This window comes from Microcaecilia unicolor, chromosome 3 (assembly GCF_901765095.1).
Source record: "Microcaecilia unicolor chromosome 3, aMicUni1.1, whole genome shotgun sequence".
Taxonomy (NCBI): Eukaryota; Metazoa; Chordata; class Amphibia; order Gymnophiona; family Siphonopidae; genus Microcaecilia; species Microcaecilia unicolor.
Window position 1 is genome coordinate 198,486,995 of NC_044033.1, and position 21,245 is coordinate 198,508,239.

The following is a 21,245-nucleotide window of genomic DNA, read 5'->3' on the forward strand; positions in this document are numbered from 1 at the left end:
GAACTTAGACAGAAACCCAGTAGCTACTGGTGCAATACTTTCGAGAAAGAGGGAAGGAAAAGGGGATAGGTTTAAAAACATAAGCTTAGGTTAGAGGAGGAAACGGAGAAAAATGCCTCGCAGGAAACGGGTGCTACCTCAACCCAGCGCAAGTTAAGAATAGAGCAGAGCTTTGTTGGAGAGGAAGGATTCAAGGAAATAGGATCCCAACTACCTATGAATTAAGATATTCAGGGGGAGTATTTAAAACATAAATCCATGTGTAGTAAGAACACCAGAGGCCGCAGAAACAAGGCCGTTAGGGAAGGGAAAAGAAACGAAGGAACAAGAAGTCAGGATGGTACTAGCAGCAGCCAGATGTGAAACAGCTGCACCTAGGAAGAGAGACATACACTACTGGACCAGGAAAGTACTGACAAGTGGCAGAACAGGTATGATGGGCAGAAGCCTTGACAGTGCTGGTGAGTGACGTTTGAAGACAGACAAGATAAGGGAACTGACAGATATAATGCTAAAGGGCAGTGAGAAGAACCACCAGAGACAGCATTCATAGGAGATGTACAGACAAGCAATAAATTACCAACAGAATGAGACAGTTCAGGACTGGAAAAGGTCCTTTTCCTTTCTATCAAAAACTCAAACACTTACAAATGAAGAAAAACAGGAGCATAGCATTGACAGAGAACTTGGGAAAGGAGGCTTAGGATCACAAGGACTGTGCGGAAACCAGGCCTCGGTGCCGGTACAATGGTCCGTTCTGCAAATCAAGGCCACAGTCCTCACCAGTCTGTGGAAACCAGACTCCACAGGTAGTCACAGACGAAGGTTTTGGAGTGCTGGGTGCTGTCGATGTTGATGGGTTGAGCCACGTCTCCGTTGTAGTGGACTTAGGTACAAAGTAAAGGAAAAGGACTGGACTCTCAAAGCAAAGAGAAACATCATTTAGACACAGTTATTGCCCCTCCCCCCAAATCAATTTATAAAAAAATTCCTGTTTAGGTTGGAAGTGGAGAACTGGCAGCAAGTTAAGAACCAAGAAAGCCTTGGTTCAAATGCCACAGCTGCTGCTCCTGACTTTGGCCGTGTCCCTTAACCCTATGCAGACAGGGAAAGGGCTCCTGTACCTGAGCATTCCCTGCTTCCATAGCTTTGGGGTTGGAGGTGGTATGTTAGCCACACCCACCATCAGATTCCACCCCCCCCCCCCCCCCCCAAATCCAGGGCATCACTGGGGTTTTCAGCATGGCTGTCCATGAATCCAAATTACAGTGGACCGGTGCCAGCTTGTCACTATGAAAAGCTTACCATGGCATCATTCTGCAAAGCACAAATGTTATTCCTTTCATTTCAAAGCCCGACTGTAAAAATTCACCTGCCACTTCTGTTTCTGATGGGACGAAATGTGAAGTAGCTCAGGATAACAGACGGTGGAGCCTTGGTCAGGGAGAGTGTCAGTCTTGGCCCTAGCCCCGTCTGTAAATTTTGATTTTTGGCCCCTGAGCCGCTGAAAAGGATACCTCCCCTGATCAAAGTAGGGTCACAGTCGTAATCCCACTGGATTTTGGTAACCTTGTGATACAGCTGAGCCAAATACCTGAAAGATAAGAGAAATGAGGTAACCTTTGTTCTGCGTAAAGTACTTATGCGCAGATATAACTCAAACATCTTATTTTTGTGCATGACCAAGTCTACAAGGACTTGAGCTAGCGCAGTGGGCATTGTAAACACGCCTGACTGTAGGTGGTTAGGAGTGTAATACCAAAGCATTGTTTAACTAGCATGCGTAATTGCCCTGTCTCCAATCCGGCCAGGCTGCTCCCAGCTCCACACCTGCTTCGAAGTCACAGGCTCTGGACTTTGAGGTCAAACTTGTAGAATAGCAACAAAGGGCAATTGTGTATGCTAACTGCTATCAGTGCCACATAACACTAAGATTAATTCTGATTATTAAATTAAGTTACAGGTGTAACTGATGTAGCCAACACTATAAAAGTGCAGTTTTTCTGAATTAAATGGACTTGGCAAAAACAAAGGCCTTTAAATATTGATCTGAAAATGTGTAGCTGGCTGGAGCAGAGGAGCCCAACAGTTAGTGTAGGGGGCTGAAAAACAAGCTGGGGAATTGTGTTTGATTCCCACTGCAGCTCCTTTTCACCTTGGCCAACTCACTGAACCCTCCAAAACTTAAGATTGTGAGCCTAGTAGGGACAGACAAAGTACCTGCATAGGCAGGCAGCATTATCAAACCCCATTACCCTTGGGATTTCTCATGTCCCTTTTGCAGTTCAAGGTTTTGATAATCCCTCCATTAGGGATTTAAAGGCATCTAGGGCCAGGTTTCCACATTTTGTACCTATGGGGAACACTCAAGTTTCTCCCCTCCCCCCCCCCCCCCCCCCCCCCCCCAAACTGCTGAACTGGTTTATTTCCAAAACAGGCCAAGACTTACACCGCAGAGGGTATTGCTGTGGTCGTGTCTTCATCCACTTCCTTCTGTAGCTGTTCCATCTCCTCCTCCATCACCTTCAGCTCCTCCAGTTCCTTCAGCAAGAATGTACTTCAGGCTAAGGAAAGAAGGCCCCAGAGAATCTGCACATCACCCCCCCCCCCCCCCCCCCCCCCCAGAATAATGCTGGTAACCTAGAAAGCTGGACTTGTCCCTTACCAGAAGTCTGGAAAAAAAAAACCCCCAGACTTCTGAGTTGAAACATACAACCCTCTGTTTTTCCCCTCCCCAAATGGAGCAGTTATGTTCTCCGAGGACAAGCAGGCTGCTTGTCCTTACTGATGGGCGACGTCCACGGCAGCCCCTCCAATCGGAAACTTCACTAGCAAAGGCCTTTGCTAGCTCTCGCATGCGTCTTCCCGCCCAAACCGGCTCGTGGTCGTCAGTCTTCTTTTGTCCACGCTCGGGACGGTCGTGTTTTGCCACCGTTTCGTGCCCCTCAAGTTGACCCTCGCGCATCTTCGCGATTTCGCAAAAAAAAAAAAAAAAAAAAAAAAAAGAGACCTTTGGTCTTTGTCCCTTCCCGTGTGTCCAGTTTTTTCCCCGGCGTAAGTTTCCTTTCGCTTTCGGGATAGGCCTTTTTGGCCTCGGTACGGGTTCTCTCCCCCATATTTTTGGTGCCTTTCGTCATCATCACGAATTTTGATTTCGCTGGCGTGATTTTTCTGCCCATGTCATCGAAGTCTCCCAGCGGCTTCAAGAAGTGCACCCAGTGCGCCCGGGTAATCTCGCTCACTGATAGGCACGCTTCGTGTCTTCAGTGTCTGGGGGCTGGGCACCGCCTGCAGGCCTGCAGTCATTGTGCTCTTTTACAAAAGAGGACTCAGGTAGTGAGATTGGCCCAGTGGAACGTGTTGTTCTCGGGCTCTTCGTCGACAACAGCACAGGACGCATCGAGTGCATCGACGTCAACCGCATTGAAGTCTTCGACCTCGGCATAGAGGCTTCAACCCTCTGCATCGTCGGTACCGAGACATCGGAAGGCTGCGTCGACGTTGGTGGTACCGGGGCCTCCGCTGTTGCTGATGTCGTCGGACGGTGGTGCTTCGACTGGAGTGCAGGTGAGGGCTGTCCATTCCCCTGCTGGTGGCGATGAGCCTTCGGGCGGGTCTCCTCCTGCCCTGAGGGCTCCTGCGGTACAGCCCCCCCGAGACCAACCTTCTTAGGCCTCGGCCCTGAGGAAGAGACTGTTGGATTCTACGTCCTCCCCGTCGGTACCGGGAAGCTCTGGTGACATGCTTCGTTTGAAGAAATCAAAGAAGCATCGACACCGGTCTCCTTCCCGCCTCGGTACCGAGAGCTCTGGGTCGCCGAGGGAGTCGGCACGCAGTAGGCAGCGGCACCGGGAGGATTGCTCACCCTCTGTTCAGGTGTCGATGCGCTCCACCTTGGACAGCCCGGAACTGCCTCCACGCCCGGAACAGACTGACATCGACGCCTGCATCAGCTTCCCAGTCTTTCTCCACAGCTGCTCTGCACGAGAGTCTCCGGGCTGTTCTTCCAGAGATTCTGGGAGAGCTGTTGCGCCCTTCTCCGGTACCGGGGGTGCTTGTACCGTTGAGCGAGGCGAGGGCTGGCCCTGGCTGTGGCCGCCTCCCAGGAAGACTCCCCGACATCGGTGGAGGGAGCTTAGCCGGTGCTGGCGAGGGAGTCTACCTCTCGGCGCTCCCACCGTGGCTGTGTTTCCACGGAGTCGAGTCGGGCACGGCTTCAGACGCAGGTTCATGAACTTGTCTGATACTGATGGTGAGGCCTCGTGGGAGGAGGAGGAGGACATCAGATATTTCTCTGACGAGGAGTCTGTTGGCCTTCCTTCTGATCCCACTCCCTCCCCTGAAAGGCAGCTTTCTCCTCCCGAGAGTCTGTCTTTCGCGGCCTTTGTCCGGGAGATGTCTACGGCCATCCCCTTCCCGGTGGGTGTGGAGGACGAGCCCAGGGATGAAATGTTTGAGCTCTTGGACTATCCTTTTCCACCTAAGGAAGCGTCCACAGTACCCATGCATCATGTCCTAAAAAAGACATTGCTGGCGAACTGGACCAAGCCTCTAACTAATCCCCACATTCCCAAGAAGATCGAATCCCAGTACCGGATCCATGGGGACCCAGAGCTGATGCGCACTCAGTTGCCTCACCTCTGGTGTGGTGGATCTGGCCCTAAAGAAGGCTAAGAGTTCTAAGGAGCATGCTTCGGCGCCCCCGGGCAAGGACTCTAGAACCTTAGACTCCTTTGGGAGGAAGGCCTACCATTCTTCTATGCTCGTGGCCAAGATTCAGTCCTACCAGCTCTACACGAGCATCCACATGCGGAACAATGTGCGGCAGTTGGCGGGCTTGGTGGACAAGCTCCCTTCTGAGCAAGCCAAGCCGTTTCAGGAGGTGGTCAGGCAGCTGAAGGTGTGCAGAAAATTCCTGGCCAGAGGGGTAATTTGATACCTTTGATATTGTGTCCAGGGCCGCTGCTCAAGGTGTGGTGATGCGCAGTCTCTCATGGCTGCGTGCCTCCGACCTGGAGAATAGAATCCAGCAGCGGATTGCAGACTCCCCTTGCCGAGCGGACAACATTTTTGGAGAAAAAGTCGAACAGGTGGTAGAACAGCTCCACCAGCGGGATAACGCTTTCGACAAATTCTCCCGCCGGCAGCCTTCAGCATCTACCTCTTCAGGTAGCCGTTTTTATGGGGGAAGGAGGACTGTTCCCTACTCTTCTGGTAAGCGTAGGTACAATCCTCCCTCTCGACAGCCTGCGGCCCAGGCTAAGCCCCAGCGCGCGCGCTCTAATCAGCAGCGTGCGCCTCAGCAAGGCCCCAGCTCCCCAGCAAAAGCAGGGGGCGAGCTTTTGACTGGCTCCAGAAGAGCATAGCCAATGTCAAGGTGTCCGTGCCGGGCGATCTGCCGGTCGGGGGGAGGTTGAAAGTTTTTCACCAAAGGTGGCCTCTCATAACCTCCGACCAGTGGGTTCTCCAAATAGTCCGACAAGGTTACAACCTCAATTTGGCCTCAAAGCCTCAAAATTGCCCACCGGGAGCTCAGTCCTTCAGCTTCCAGCACAAGCAGGTACTTGCAGAGGAACTCTCCGCCCTTCTCAGCGCCAATGCGGTCGAGCCCGTGCCACCTGGGCAAGAAGGGCTGGGATTCTATTCCAGGTACTTCCTTGTGGAAAAGAAAACAGGGGGGATGCGTCCCATCCTAGACCTAAGGGCCCTGAACAAATATCTGGTCAAGGAAAAGTTCAGGATGCTTTCCCTGGGCACCCTTCTTCCCATGATTCAGCAAAACGACTGGCTATGCTCTCTGGACTTAAAGGAAGCTTATACACACATCCCGATACTGCCAGCTCACAGACAGTATCTTCGATTTCGTCTGGGATCACGTCACTTCCAGTACTATGTGCTACCCTTTGGGCTCGCCTCTGCGCCCAGAGTGTTCACGAAGTGCCTAGCTGTGGTAGCAGCAGCGCTTCGCAGGCTTGGAGTGCACGTGTTCCCTTATCTCGACGATTGGCTGGTGAAGAACACTTCCGAGGCAGGAGCTCTACAGTCCATGCAGATGACTATTCGACTCCTGGAGCTACTAGGGTTTGTGATAAATTACCCTAAGTCCCACCTTCTCCCAGTACAGAGACTCAAATTCATAGGAGCTCTGCTGGATTCTCGGACAGCTCGTGCCTATCTCCCGGAGACGAGGGCCAACAATCTGCTGTCCGTCGTCTCCCGGGTACGGGCGTCCCAGCAGATCACAGCTCGGCAGATGTTGAGATTGCTTGGCCACATGGCCTCCACAGTCCAGGTGACTCCCATAGCTCGTCTTCACATGCGATCTGCTCAATGGACCCTAGCTTCCCAGTGGTTTCAGGCTGCTGGGGATCTAGAGGACGTGATCCACCTGTCCACGAGTTTTCTCAAATCCCTGTACTGGTGGACGATTTGGGCCAATTTGACTCTGGGACGCCCCTTCCAAATTCCTCAGCCACAAAAGGTGCTGACTAAGGATGCGTCTCTCCTAGGGTGGGGAGCTCATGTCGATGGACTTCACACCCAAGGAAGCTGGTCCCTCCAGGAACGCGATCTGCAGATCAATCTCCTGGAGTTACGAGCGGTCTGGAACGCTCTGAAGGCTTTCAGAGATCAGCTGTCCCATCAAATTATCCAAATTCAGACAGACAACCAGGTTGCCATGTATTACGTCAACAAGCAGGGGGGCACTGGATCTCGCCCCCTGTGTCAGGAAGCCGTCAGCATGTGGCTCTGGGCTCACCGTTGCGGCATGTGGCTCCAAGCCACATATCTGGCAGGCGTAAACAACAGTGTGGCCGAAAGGTTGAGCAGGATTATGCAACCTCACGAGTGGTCGCTCAATTCCGGAGTAGTGCGCCAGATCTTCCAAGTGTGGGGCACTCCCTTGGTAGATCTCTTCGCATCTCGAGCCAACCATAAGGTCCCTCAGTTCTGTTCCAGACTTCAGGCCCACGCTCGACTGGCATCGGATGCCTTCCTCCTGGATTTGGGGGGGGGGGGGGGGAGGTCTGCTGTATGCTTATCCTCCCATACCTCTGGTGGGGAAGACTTTGTTGAAACTCAAACAAGACCGGGGCACCATGATTCTGATAGCTCCCTTTTGGCCGCGTCAGATCTGGTTCCCTCTTCTTCTGGAGTTGTCCTCCGAAGAACAGTGGAGATTGGAGTGTTTTCCGACCCTCATCACACAGGACGAAGGGGCGCTTCTGCATCCCAACCTCCAGTCTCTGGCTCTCACGGCCTGGATGTTGAGAGCGTAGACTTTGCCTCTTTGGGTCTGTCAGAGGGTGTCTCCCGTGTTTTGCTTGCTTCCAGAAAAGATTCCACTAAGAGGAGTTACTTCTTTTTATGGAGGAGGTTTGCCATCTGGTGTGACAGCAAGGCCTTAGATCCTCGCTCCTGTCCTACACAGACCCTGCTTGAATACCTTCTGCACTTGTCTGAGTCTGGTCTCAAGACCAACTCTGTAAGGGTTCACCTTAGCGCAATCAGTGCATACCATTACCGTGTGGAAGGTAAGCCGATCTCAGGACAGCCTTTAGTTGTTCGCTTCATGAGAGGTTTGCTTTTGTCAAAGCCCCCTATCAAACCTCCTACAGTGTCATGGGATCTCAATGTCGTTCTCACCCAGCTGATGAAACCTCCTTTTGAGCCACTGAACTCCTGCCATCTGAAGTACTTGACCTGGAAGGTCATTTTCTTGGTGGCAGTTACTTCAGCTCGTAGTCAGTGAGCTTCAGGCCCTGGTAGCCCAGGCCCCTTACACCAAATTTCATCATAATAGAGTAGTCCTCCGCACTCGCCCTAAGTTCTTGCCGAAGGTAGTGTCTGAGTTCCATCTTAACCAGTCAATTGTCTTGCCAACATTTTTTTCCCCGTCCTCATTCCTGCCCTGCTGAACGTCAGCTGCACACATTGGACTGCAAAAGAGCATTGGCCTTCTATCTGGAGCGGACATAGCCCAACAGACAGTCCGCCCAATTGTTTGTTTCTTTTGATCCCAACAGGAGGGGAGTGGCTGTGGGGAAACACACCATATCCAATTGGCTAGCAGATTGCATTTCCTTCACTTACACCCAGGCTGGGCTGGCTCTTGAGGGTCATGTCATGGCTCACACTATCAGAGCCATGGCAGCGTCAGTGGCCCACTTGAAGTCAGCCACTATTGAAGAGATCTGCAAAGCTGCGACGTGGTCATCTGTCCACACATTCACATCTCATTACTGCCTGCAGCAGGATACCCGACGCGACAGTCCGGGCAGTCAGTGCTTCAGAATCTGTTCGGGGTTTAGAATCCAACTCCACCCCCCCCTAGGCCCATGTTTTATTCTGTTCCAGGCTACACTCTGTTAGTTGGATAAATTTTTAGGTCAATCTCAGTTATGTCCTCGCCGTTGCGATGCCCAATTGACCATGTTTGTTGTTTTGAGTGAGCCTGGGGGCTAGGGATACCCCATCAGTGAGAACAAGCAGCCTGCTTGTCCTCGGAGAAAGCGAATGCTACATACCTGTAAAAGGTATTCTCCGAGGACAGCAGGCTGATTGTTCTCACAAACCCGCCCGCCTCCCCTTTGGAGTTGTGTCGTCCCTTGTCTTGCTACTTACGGGACTGACTAACACGAGCCGGTTCGGGCGGGAAGACGGCCGCGCGAGAGCTAGCAAAGGCCTTTGCTAGTGAAGTTTCCGATTGGAGGGGCTGCCGTGGACGTCACCCATCAGTGAGAACAATCAGCCTGCTGTCCTCGGAGAATACCTTCTACAGGTATGTAGCATTCGCTTTTTGGGCTGGTCATAGATTACCCCACTATTTCACCAAGGCTGTGATGTAAAACAAAAGTCAGAAACCACACAGAGAGTATGATATCACCAAGCTGCTTAACTACCCTGTGATGTGAGCCAAGCAGGTCTGCTCACTTCATCATTTGATAAAAGGAGGTGGCAGCAATTTTTCTAATTGATACACCTGGACTGTTACAGGGTGGCTGTGCTTTATTACCCAAAACAGAAGTAAACTTCATGCCCAGTGCCAGTGACTTCTGTAGTCCAGAGAGGAACCCCCCCCCCCCCCCCCCCCCCCCCCAAGAAGAGTAATTACAGAACCACTGTCGCTCCTCTGTATTGCAGCAGCTTCTTTAGCTAGGGACAATACAGATGTGTAGGACAGGGTAAAGATAGTGCTAGGCACATTTATTGCAACAGAAGAGTTTATAACTAAATAAATCTTCCTTTAATGGAACTGTTTGTGTAGAGGGGAAAAAGGGATAAATAAGCAATACAAAAGCAGGCTGAGGCAAGGTTCTTTAAAGCTACAGGATGGCATGTGCAACTTCACTATCAGACAGCTGCTGCTGCTGCTACAGCCATTGTCCAAGCCCAGCTGTGAAATACTTGAGGCTGCATTGTAAGCAGATGTCTCTTCAAGCTGCTGCATGGAGTGTACGCTGCTATAAAGGATATTGAAGCTCTGTCTCAGCCCTGGCATTCTCAGCAGCAATGGGTTTAAGCTCCTGTTCAATCTGACACAGCTTGGCCAAGCTGTTGTGCTTCTTCCCTTCTGCTTCAATGAGCTTCTCTGCAACATTTCTCTCCAAGGCTAAAAAGGCTGAAGGCAAAGCAAGCAGAAGCCAGGCTGTGAACAGTGCACTAAAGTTTCTACATCAGTTAAAAACAAAATGAAAGTAAAAAGGAATTGGGGGGGGGGGGAAATGTACAGCAGCTCTCCAGGAGAAACCCAACACAGACTTCTCAAAGCTTAGAAGAAAAACTATCAAGCAATGTTCTAGTGTTTAGGCAGCATTTTCTGAAAGATAAAAGCAATACTGTACCCTTAATGATAGTGGAAGCGGTTGCTTCAGTCTCTAAAAGCAGGTCAAGCACCTGTTCCTCTTTAGCCAGGGTCTTCTCCAGGGAAGTGTGTGTCTCAAGGGTGCTGAGGATTTGGATGATGTCTTTGCTAACATCTTCGAGGGGCTGCAAGTTTTCAGTTAGGGTGGCCATCACTACTGCCACAAATGCAACCATAAGACAAAGAATGCCATCTAATCCTTATTAAATCCCAAAGAATAATAAAATAACGTCTGAAAAGAAATAATTCAAGATATTTAAAAAAATGTTTATAAAATCTTTATTCTTCAGCAGTAATCTGTAGATAACCCAATTAAGACGAAACTGATGACTTATAATATTTCTTCTAACTAACTGGTTTTTCTGTCTGCTATAAACTCATTTCCATTAGATAAGACCCCAGGCCCTGATGGTTTTAATGCAGAAATACTAAGTTTTTCCAAAGATATTTCATCTTCACTATACACTAACTAGATTTAAGTTATAAAACAAAGAATAGTAGAAGTAACAATACAAAAAAACAAAACTATGGCAACAGTATTTGGTACATGGAAAAAGGTGTACTGATCTTACCTAGAAGGCATACAACTAAATATTAAAGCTTTATGTTTATAATACAAGCCACTAGGTTTCCAACTTTAAGGAAATGAGGAATGTTACTTGACTTCTCCACAATTTTAGCTTCATATTTATAAATAGAAACAGTATTCCACCAAAAAAAAAAAAACTTTGGAGTTCTTTCCATTCTGATAATGTTGGTTTGAGGGCTGTAGCCATAAGAATATCAATTTGTGTGTTGGTAATAGATTGAATACTGAAGCACAAATAGTTTTTCTTAAACTTCTAGCTTAAAGATATAGGTCTAATTACATAAGTACATAAGTAATGCCACACTGGGAAAAGACCAAGGGTCCATCGAGCCCAGCATCTTGTCCACGACAACGGCCAAGGGCACCTGGAATTGTGGATTTTTCCCAAGTCCATTTAGTAGCGGTTTATGGACTTGCCTTTTAGGAAACAGTCTAACCCCTTTTTAAACTCTGCCAAGCTAACCGCCTTCACCATGTTCTCCGGCAACGAATTCCAGAGTTTAATTACACGTTGGGTGAAGAAAAATTTTCTCCGCTTTAAATTTACTACACTGTAGTTTCATCACATGCTCCCTAGTCCTAGTACTTTTGGAAAGCGTGAACAGACTCTTCACATCCACCTGTTTCACTCCACTCATTTTATATACCTCTATCATGTCTCCCCTCAGCCGTCTCTTCTCCAAGCTGAAAAGCCCTAGCCTCCTTAGTCTTTCTTCATAGGGAAGTCATCCCATCCCCGCTATCATTTTAGTCGCCCTTCGCTGCACCTTTTCCAATTCCACTATATGTTTCTTGAGGTGCGGCGACCAGAATTGAACACAATACTCAAGGTGCGGTCGCACCATGGAGCGATATAATGGCATTATAACATCCTCACACCTGTTTTCCATACCTTTCCTAATACCACCCAACATTCTATTCGCTTTCCGAGCCGCAGCAGCACACTGAGCAGAAGGTTTCAGCGTATTAGACAATGACACCCAGATCCCTTTCTTGGTAACTCCTAAAGTGGAACCTTGCATGACATAGCTATAATTCAGGTTCTTTTTTTCCCCACATGCATCACCTGGCACTTGCTCACATTAAACGTCATCTGCCATCTAGCCGCCCAGTCTCGTAAGGTCCTTCTGTAATTTTTCACAATCCTGTCGTGAGTTAACGACTTTGAATAACTTTGTGTCATCAACAAATTTAATTACTTCGCTAGTTACTCATCTCTAAATCATTTATAAATATATTAAAAAAAGCAGCGGTCCTAGCACAGATCCCTGAGGAACCCCACTAACTACCCTTCTCCATTGTGAATACTGCCCATTTAACCCCGCTCTCCGTTGCCTATCCTTCAACCAGTTTTTAATCCACAGTAGACTTTTCCTTCTATCCCATGACCCTCCAATTTCCTCTGTAGCCTTTCATGAGGTACCTTGTCAAACGCCTTTTGAAAATCCAGATACACAATATCAACTGGCTCCCCTTTGTCCACATGTTTGTTTACTCCTTCAAAGAACTGAAGTAAATTGGTCAGGCAAGATTTCCCCACACAAAAGCCGTGCTGTCTCAGTAATCCATGTCCTCGGATGTGCTCTGTAATTTTGTTTTTAATAATAGCCTCTACCATTTTCCCCAGCACCGATGTCAGACTCACCGGTTTATAATTTCCCAGATCTCCCCTGGAACCTTTTTAAAAAATGGGCGTTACATTGGCTAACCTCCAATCTTCTGGTACCACGCTCGATTTTAAGGATAAATTGCACATCACTAGCAGTAGCTCCGCAAGCTCATTTTTCAGTTCTATCAGTACTCTAGGATTAATACCATCCGGGCCAGGAGATTTGCTACTCTTCAGTTTGCTAACTGCCCCATTACGTCCTCCAGGTTTACCGTGAAGTCAGTACGTTTCTCTGACTCATCCACTTGAAATACCATTTCCGACACCGGTATCCCACCCAAATCTCTCTCAGTGAAGACCGAAGCAAAGAATTCATTCACTCTCCGCTACGTCTTTGTCTTCCTTGATCGCCCCTTTTACCCCTTGGTCATCCAGCGGCCCAACCGATTCTTTTGCCGGCTTCCTGCTTTTAATATACTGAAAACATTTTTTACTATGTTTTTTTGCCTCTAATGCTATCTTTTTTTCGTAATCTCTCTTGGCCTTCTTTATCTGCACCTTGCATTTGCTTTGACACTCCTTATGCTGCTTCTTGTTATTTTCAGACAGTTCCTTCCATTTTCTGAAGGCACATTTTGGGTCTAGTTGTGCAACTCCTGATACCACCACGCTATTTGCAATATACTCCCCTTAGCTACTAAAAAGACAGACTAGTTGCATTGTCTCTGGACACAAAGCTTTTGACAGGGTAGAATGGAGGTATCAAGTTTAAGTTATCCTGGTTTGGTTTTGGCCCCAAGTTCATGATAGTTAACCTTTAGCAGTGACAGACAATTCCCAAACTGTAGGTTTAAAAATACATAACCTGGAGGTTAAAATCTCTTTAGAACTCGTCTTTATTGGTCCACAGCAAACAAACAAATGCAGATGACTGTAGATATCCATATCTTCTCCAACAAACCAGGTCATGACACAAGAACTAACTTTACCTTTAAAACTGAAAATCACAATTCTTTAAGTATTTTTGCAGAACTATTCAAGAAACTGGATAACAGTATTTATTATATCAGACAAGTTAAGAACTCCTTTTCCCCCCCAAATATTGAGATTTTTATATCATGACAAAAGGAAAAAAAAAAAAAAAAAAAAAAAAAAAGTTGTGAAAACCAATGTCTGAAGAAACATACAAAATTGCTGCAAATGTCATTTTAAGAAACATAAAGCAAAGAAGTTGAGCTTATGGGTAAACTTGCAACCCTATAAACATGATACGCTTAGCATGTTTCTAGTAACTGTACTGCTGAACTCGAAAATCATTGACAAGTTACCATCAATTCTTGTGGAAGTCTAAACCACCACACCTGACATTGTTCAAGGAACATGGCAGTGAATTTTCCTGACTTTGTACATTATTCAGTCTTAATTCTTAAGGGATATAATTGCTGATATCTGCTACTTCAAATAATTGTTCTTGGTTACAGGTTGAAAAAAAGTCCCTCTCAATATTTTATCTATTACTAAGAAAAGCAAAAAAATTGAATTCATCTCCTGTGATTTTAATCACCATTTTTCCCTTTAAACTAACTATATATCAAAACATTGACTGACATTATGGAACAATGAATATTCTAATAGATAAACTGATCTATTTGGCAACTGATGTTTGGTTCTTAAGCCAACTCATCAACAAGGGTAACTTTAAAAGTTTTAAGCAAACTCAGTGTTTTAACTTTCTCAGTTCCTGATTTTTACATTGTTTTCAATGATGGCATGAGATAGTTGAAACCACTCAGTTTACAGCATTTGAATACTCAAGGAATTGTCTTATTACATATAATGCATCAGTTTTCTACAGCCTTCCAAAATAGCAAAAAACCCCACAAACTCAAGTTTGGGAAATTGATATTCTGGACAACTTGTCTGCTGAATTATGGGACTGGAAGAGAGCAAAGCTGGTACCTTGGCTTATGTTATCAGAGTGTGTTAATCTTAAATCTTCACATCTTCTAGACTGAAATAGAAAGTGCTCTCAAATTTTCAGGCTTCAAGAACTATCCTTGAAACATCTTATTTGGAAAGCATTGGCATTGAAAATGTACTCTTCCAGATGAGGACAAAAAGTCAATTGTCCTCAATTGCTTTAAATTCACTGGAAAGACAAGTCTGATCTCAGTATATGTATAGTAGAACTGGGTTATACTATATATTAAAAAAAATAGTAACATGCTTATTTGACCCCCCCCCCCAAAAAAAAAAAAAAACCTGCAAATTTGGGAAACACTTGATAATTTAGATTCATCTGCCATGCTAATATGGCTTGTCTTGCTATGTTATTCTTAATTTAGGGCTTATCAAATAATTGCAAAAGCAGTAATTATGTAAATGAGGGAAAGTCTCAACTACTACAGCTATATTCACACATCAGTGTTAATTTTATAGCATGTAGAAAAAGTCATCACCGACTGAAAAACCCTCAAATATTTTTATCCCTATACTTTTTATTGAAACATTTAAAAAAAAAAAAAAGTGTCCTTTAAATTGAATGACTGTGATGTCTAAGTGAAACTAAAAAATAACTTGTTCACTTATTGGAAAAAGTCAAGCTGTTCACTTATCTTGTCATATTCTTTTTTTCAATACTGCGCCTGTTCCATCTCAGTACTGTGCCAGTTCCTACGGTCCCGTTTCAAATATCTTCATCAGGGAACCCGCTCATACCAAGGTTTCAACGCCAGGCATGCTTTACATCATTATTATCGTTTTGCAAGATTATCGGCGTGGGCCTCTTATCAAGCCACACTAGCAGTTTCTGGTGCTGCAACGCAGACAAAACGCATTCATTTTGAAGGGGCTCCATCTGTGTTGCCACTCAGGAACCACTAGTGTGGCTTGTTCTATCTTGTCATCTTAATTTTGTGATGTATATTTTGTTAATCTGCATTTAAAACAAATTTTTAAAAACGAATACTGTAATCAACCAGCCAATTGGGTAACACTGAGTTACAAAATCTGCTTGGGAGCTGGAGACAAAAAGTGATGGAATTCAAAAAGTGATACATGCAGAGAATCCCAAAATGGCAAGAGGGTGGAAACAGAGTATAGAGCGTTTCAGCTCAAAACAGCTCTGCACTTAAGAAAATGTTGTGGTGATGGTAGGGTTGTAACTGCTGGATCACCCTCTCTGCATGCCACCCCCACCTAACCTGTACAAAGTGTATTTGAGGGACGTGTGCACTACTGCATATAAATCCCTACCTCTGCAGACTAAGTAAAATTCTGTGTAGTCTTATCACAATGCACCGCACACAGATGCCTCCTTTCTGGCTCCTTCCCTGTACACATACCACTTTTTGGCAAGAGGAGGAGTTGCTGCACATGAAGCAAAGGTCCGTGCGATTCAAAAGAACCAAGCCCAGGACGGCAGAGATGTGTGGTTCAGCAGCTCCTGCTGGAGTGGTGTGTATGCAAATAGGAAAGTGAGGGATGCCTGGAGAAAAGGTGGATGGGGAGGGGCTGGAGAAAGATGGATGGAGATGTGTATGCCATGGGAATTGGGGCAGAGAAAAGTAAGGTAGGGTTTCCCTGGGAGCAGGGGGAAGATCCTTTGGAGGTGGACAGAACAGGGGTCGATCATAGGGAGGGCAGCAACAGCTGAGGGTTGCGGAGGGAGAACTCTAGATGGTAGAGTGTAGAGAACATGTGAACAAAAAGGGTGAAAGGGGGAGAAAAATTGGAGCTATTCACCCTTGAGAAAGGTAGAGAAAGCCAGGGACTAACTTAGCTCTATACCTACCCCTGTTAGAAGAGGGATGGAGAAGGTAGAACCTGAGGAGGAAAACAGACAGTTATAATTGGGACATTCTGCATAAGAAAGTTACAAATTGTGTAGAATTCTGCAAATGACCGAGAGTGGTAGTTACACCTTACTGGGCAAAGTTGCTCATCTGCTATATTACTAGCTACTAAATGGATTAAAAAGGCATGTTCCTGCTTAAATTCTGCTTTTCTGCCTCTGTATAGGAATCTTTACCCAACAATTTTCCTTTTGTTGATGGCAAAACACTGGTAGGGGGCTGCAGAATACTTCTGAGCAAGAGCAGAGGTGAAAGATCTGTAACAGAAAAAGTAGACAAAAAACAAGATTTGCTGTTCATGTCAGTTTTACATGAAGGAATGGTCAGTACAATTAGATTCCAATCAATACCTTTTAAACTGGGACCTGAGATGCAAGAGCATACTCGATACAATAGCACCAATACAAACAAGAACATCGCAAAGAAATCACTCACTCCCTTGGTTTAACGACGACCTGAAAAAACTAAAAACTCAAACAAGATTTACACAAGTTATTCCAATTTGTACATAATCTTCTAGACACCACATCAGTCACCTTAACTAATATGGATACCCCATCAGCAGATGCTAGCTACTTACTTTAATGAGAAAATCATCAAACTAAGATCCACCTCACCAGCTAACTCCGCCGACTATGTAAAATTCATCGACTGCTGAGACCCAACAATCAATGAATATCCAGCAGACCAAATATGGACAAATTTTTATTCACTAACTGAAGATACTGTCACCCAAGTGATCAAACTTACCAAATCCCACTGCAAACTGGATGCACGCCCCAGCTACTTAATAAAATCTTCCCCCCCCCCCCCCCCCCCCAGCATTTCGTAGCAGATCTCACCTCCTACCTAAATCATATGCTTCAACATGGATCCTTTCCTATGGATAAAAGCAACATCCTACTCGCACCAATTCCCAAAGACCAGAAGAAAAAACTAAATGATATCTAATCATCATCCAGTAGCATCCATCCCTCTGGTAGTCAAGTTAATGTAAAGTCTGATAACTAAACAACTTACCAACTGCTTGCTTGAGCAATTTCTCAGTATTACACCCATCCCAATCTGGATTCCGTGCTAATCACAGCACCGAAAGTTCTTACGACACTCGTGACCAAATTCAAACAAATTATTGCAACTGGCAATGTTCTTTTACAATTCAACATGTCCAGCGCGTTTGACATGGTTAACCATGGTATTCTATTAAACATTCAAGAATATTTTGGAATTGGAGAAAATGTACTAAAATTGGTTTCATAGTTTCCTAACAAGAACATAACGGGTAATATCTAAAATCGATCATATCAGCGCCATGGAGACCTGAATGTGGTGTGCCTCAAGGATCTCCGCTTTCACCGATTCTCTTTAACGTAATGATGTTACCACTGGCCAGATCACTATCCAACCAAGACCTAAACCCATATATTTATGCTGACGTGACGATATACATTTCGTTCAAAAACGGCTTATCAGAAATTGCAGACAAAATTAATCTCCGCTTCCAAATTATGAACTCATGGGCGGATGCTTTCCAACTAAAGCTCAATGAAGAAAAGAGTGCCTTATATTATCATCGCAGTATAATAAAATTAACTATACCAATATAAATACACCAAACCATACTTTTCCTGTTGCGGACACCGTAAAACTCCTAGGCGTAACAATTGACTGAAATCTTAACCTAGATAACCATGCGAAAAATGTTAAAGAAAATGTTCTATGCTATGTGGAGACTTAGAAGAGTGAAACCTTTCTTCCCAAGGGAGACATTCTGCAAACTAGTGCGATCATTGGTACTGAGTCATTTGGACTATTGTAATTTCTTATATGTGGGATGCAAGACACAAACCATTGAGAAACTCCAGACTGCCCAGAACACCGCAGCCAGACTGATATTCGGAAAGGCGAAATATTTGCACCTTAGTTCATAAAATTTATGGAGATGCCCCATCTTACATGTCAGACCTAATAGACTTACCAGCGAGAAACAACAAAAGTTCATCATGTACTCTCAAACCTCCATTATCCCAACTGCAGAGGACTTAAACTACAAGTCTATACATACATCTGCACACAACTATGGAATACATTACTGTTCACCATAAAAACCTTCTGGAAATTACTGAAGATTTGTTCAAAAAGATGTATAAAAAGGATCCCCCATAACGAACTGACTCCTAAACTACACCACATACAACTATTATGGAACTCTTCTAATTTGTTTATTTTAATTACATCCTCATTACTGAATATTATACCTTGTCCTGATATCATTATGTTATGTTTTATCTAATTATCCACTTCTAATCCTACATGATATTCTTATGCACCTTATTTGTAACAATTCTAAAACTCTTGTTAATATGATTGTCATGATATTCTTATGCACCTTATCTGTATCTATATTCTGTAATTCTTATTCATTAATGTGATTGTTGTTGTAATATACTGTAAGCCACATTGTGCCTGCAAATAGGTGGGAAAATGTGGGATACAAATGCAGCAAAATAAATAAAACTGCTGGAGAGCAGGATGGAGTAGTAAATAGATGAAAGACAACAGAGTGCGCTGGGGCAATGATAAAATAAGAAGAAAGCCAAGCAGAACAAAACTGACTCGCTATGGGTAGTAACAACCTTTGTGGTAAAGAGGGCAGCTGATGACAAAAAAAGCAGGAGCAGCAACACCAGCATTCAACCCCCCACACCCCAAAAATGAAAGGGGAATGCATATAGAGCAGGTGTTTACCAACTTATTTGATGAAAATGACTACAACAGTTTCACAATTGACAACACTTCATTCCTCATTGACAATTTGAAAATTCTTGTAGTTATAAAACATTTAACATTTGGTACTCAAGCTTTCCTCAGTAATCACAAAATTAGGGTCTGAACCTTTTTAGTTTCCAGAGACCTATTTCTTATCAGAAACATTCAGATTATTGTACAATAAACATTAACATTACCCCAATTCAATTATTGTAATGCCACATATGCTGGCTGTAAAGAGAACCTGTTGAAAAAATTGCAAACAGCTCAGAACACTGCAGCCAGGTTCATATACAAACGCTCTCATTTTAAAAGTGCCTCCCCTTTATTAATGAAATTACACTGGCTTCCCATCAAAGCGAGAATCACCTTCAAATTATTTACCTTTATCTTTCAAATCCTAAATAGCATAGCTCCAGCCTAGATGGTACCATTAATAAACTTACCTGAAAGAAATGCTAAATATGAGGCAAGAACCTCTCAGACTACACCTCCCAAATTGAAAAAAAAAAAAAAGTGATCTACAAAACTGTCCACTATGCAGACTTCACTTACCTAGAAACCAAATGGTGGAGCTCTTTTACCACCCAAAATAAGAAATATACAGGAATATACTCAATTCCACAAAATCCTCAAATCATTCCTGTTCAAACAAATTCACAAACAACCCTATCTCAAACAATTAATTATTACCAAAAATGGTTGTTATTCTGTTTACCATTAACTTTCTCATTCATAGTAAATTTTCTAAATGTTAAAACATCCATAGCTATGATATTGTACTGTAAAATTGGATTCTTACAACTAATTACTTTCTTATGCATTATTCTTTGTTATGTATCCTATATTGTATTGTAAAGCCACATTGAACTCAAACTGATATAAATGTCACCCCAGTCCTGGGGCATAGTTTTCAAGACATTCACATTTTCATACATCTCATGAGTATTCATTCTAGGATCCCACTACATTGAGAACCTCTGATCTGGAGAAAGGAGACAGAACCCCGTCCGCTCACTATGTCTATTACAGCCCCCTCCCCTCCGCAGAACCATTTCTTACCCCCGCTCAAAGCAGCAGCAGACTAGCTCCTTCCCACCATTGATCTGCCCTCCGCGCCTGCGCCCAGACTGGCAGGCTCCCGCCACTATTCAAACCTTGGGGGGGGGGGGGGGAAGGGGAAGCCTCAGCAGCAAAGAACCAAGAGCCAACCAATGAGAGGCGAGAAGGAGGCAAATGGACCCCGTAAACACCAGCCTGCCCTCGCTCGTGCCTAATTCACCCACCGGAGAAAAGAAAGTCCACGCTCGGCACTCGCTACCTCCGTGTACTACTTTAGCCGTCGTCTTCCCGTCCGTTATTGTCCCCGCTCTTTGCTGTGCGTGGAAAGGTCTGAGTAGCACTTACTATTCAGCAGGCGCTGCTACCTACCCACGGCGGGGCCTCCTTCATAAAGTAACAGTCACGTGGTTTATGGCCCTGAGCAGGAGGACCCCTATCCCCACAGAGCTGGCCGCTACGATGCTTGTCTCAAATGTGATTTAAACTATTGGTTGATGTCCTAAAAGCGGGGGAGGAAAAAGAAGCCTCCAGGTGTGTAAGTTCCCAGGAACAACAGGGAATCGTCCCTGCGTTTTTCATTAAGTAGAATTGCACATCGAGCTGGACTTGCGTATTGGGGACATAGACGCCAACTCTGAGGGTGTCTGTCCCTCCCCCCCCCCCCCCCCCCCCCCCAATATACTGTATTGCATTTGGAGCAAGGAGGTTTAATGACGTGAGACGGCAGGAGTCTAGCTGGGCCCAACACAGTAGGCGGAGCTTCTCACCCTATTGCCATTGTTTTGGGACTACCAAGATGGCAGCTGCATTAATGACAGCCGACGGCAGGAGTCTATCTGGGCCGAACACAGTAGGCGGAGCTTGTCACCCTATTGGGAGTACCAAGATGGCGGCTGCATTCTGCAGGTTTAATGACAACAGACGACAGGAGTCTATGTCTCGCCCATTATCTGGGCTGAAGGCAGTGGGCGGAGTTTACCACCATATAGGCCAAGGCAAAACGCTATTGAAAACATCAACAAACTTGCGAGGTTTCATTTAACCACCTTGGTTTTGCATTCTCTGTTAGGAGGGGGATTGGCTGGGGAGATGTAAGGGGACTTGGGGGAGGGGGGGTGGAGAGTTTTCAAGGGGTCTGTGAAGTATGTATGTGTGTGTGTAGGGGGGGGGGGGTTATATTGTAAATGTTTTTTTCAGTGCTCCAGAGCTTGCTTTGATTTCTTTGGGTGACCAAACAATTGGACGTGGGAGGGGTGCTAGATGTGGGGGCTGGTGGTTGGGAGGCGGGGATAGTGCTGGGCAGACTTATACGGTCTGGGCCCTGAAAAAGACAGGTACAAATCAAAGTAAGGTATACACAAAAAGTGGCACATATGAGTTTATCCTGTTGGGCAGACTGGATGGACTGTGCAGGTCATTTTCTGCTGTCATCTACTATGTTACAGTACTATGTTACTTAGATTGTAGCAAAGCCTTTGACACGGTCCCGCACAGGCT

General features: G+C 45.4%; 1 protein-coding gene across 12 annotated transcripts in view; it reads right to left on the bottom strand.

Moving 5' to 3' along the window:
• Positions 1-45: 45 nt before the first annotated feature.
• Positions 46-21,245, bottom strand: part of SPC24 (SPC24 component of NDC80 kinetochore complex) — a 58,089-nt gene continuing 36,889 nt past the window's right edge. Inside the window, exons 1-8 of one of the 12 annotated variants that reach the window (XM_030197074.1) lie at positions 20,008-20,015; positions 16,094-16,174; positions 15,857-15,888; positions 9,846-10,019; positions 9,478-9,622; positions 2,450-2,554; positions 1,518-1,594; positions 46-886 (exon numbers count right to left, since the gene is read on the bottom strand). In XM_030197074.1, coding sequence (XP_030052934.1) covers positions 780-886; positions 1,518-1,594; positions 2,450-2,554; positions 9,478-9,622; positions 9,846-10,017 — 606 coding nt within the window. In that variant the 5' untranslated portion in view covers positions 10,018-10,019; positions 15,857-15,888; positions 16,094-16,174; positions 20,008-20,015 and the 3' untranslated portion in view covers positions 46-779. Of the gene's footprint in view, positions 887-1,517; positions 1,595-2,449; positions 2,555-9,477; positions 9,623-9,845; positions 10,098-14,969; positions 14,999-15,856; positions 15,889-16,093; positions 17,841-19,748; positions 19,833-19,972; positions 20,029-21,245 lie in introns of those variants that run through there. The other 11 variants (XM_030197071.1, XM_030197066.1, XM_030197072.1 and 8 more) reach the window with 11 other exon arrangements.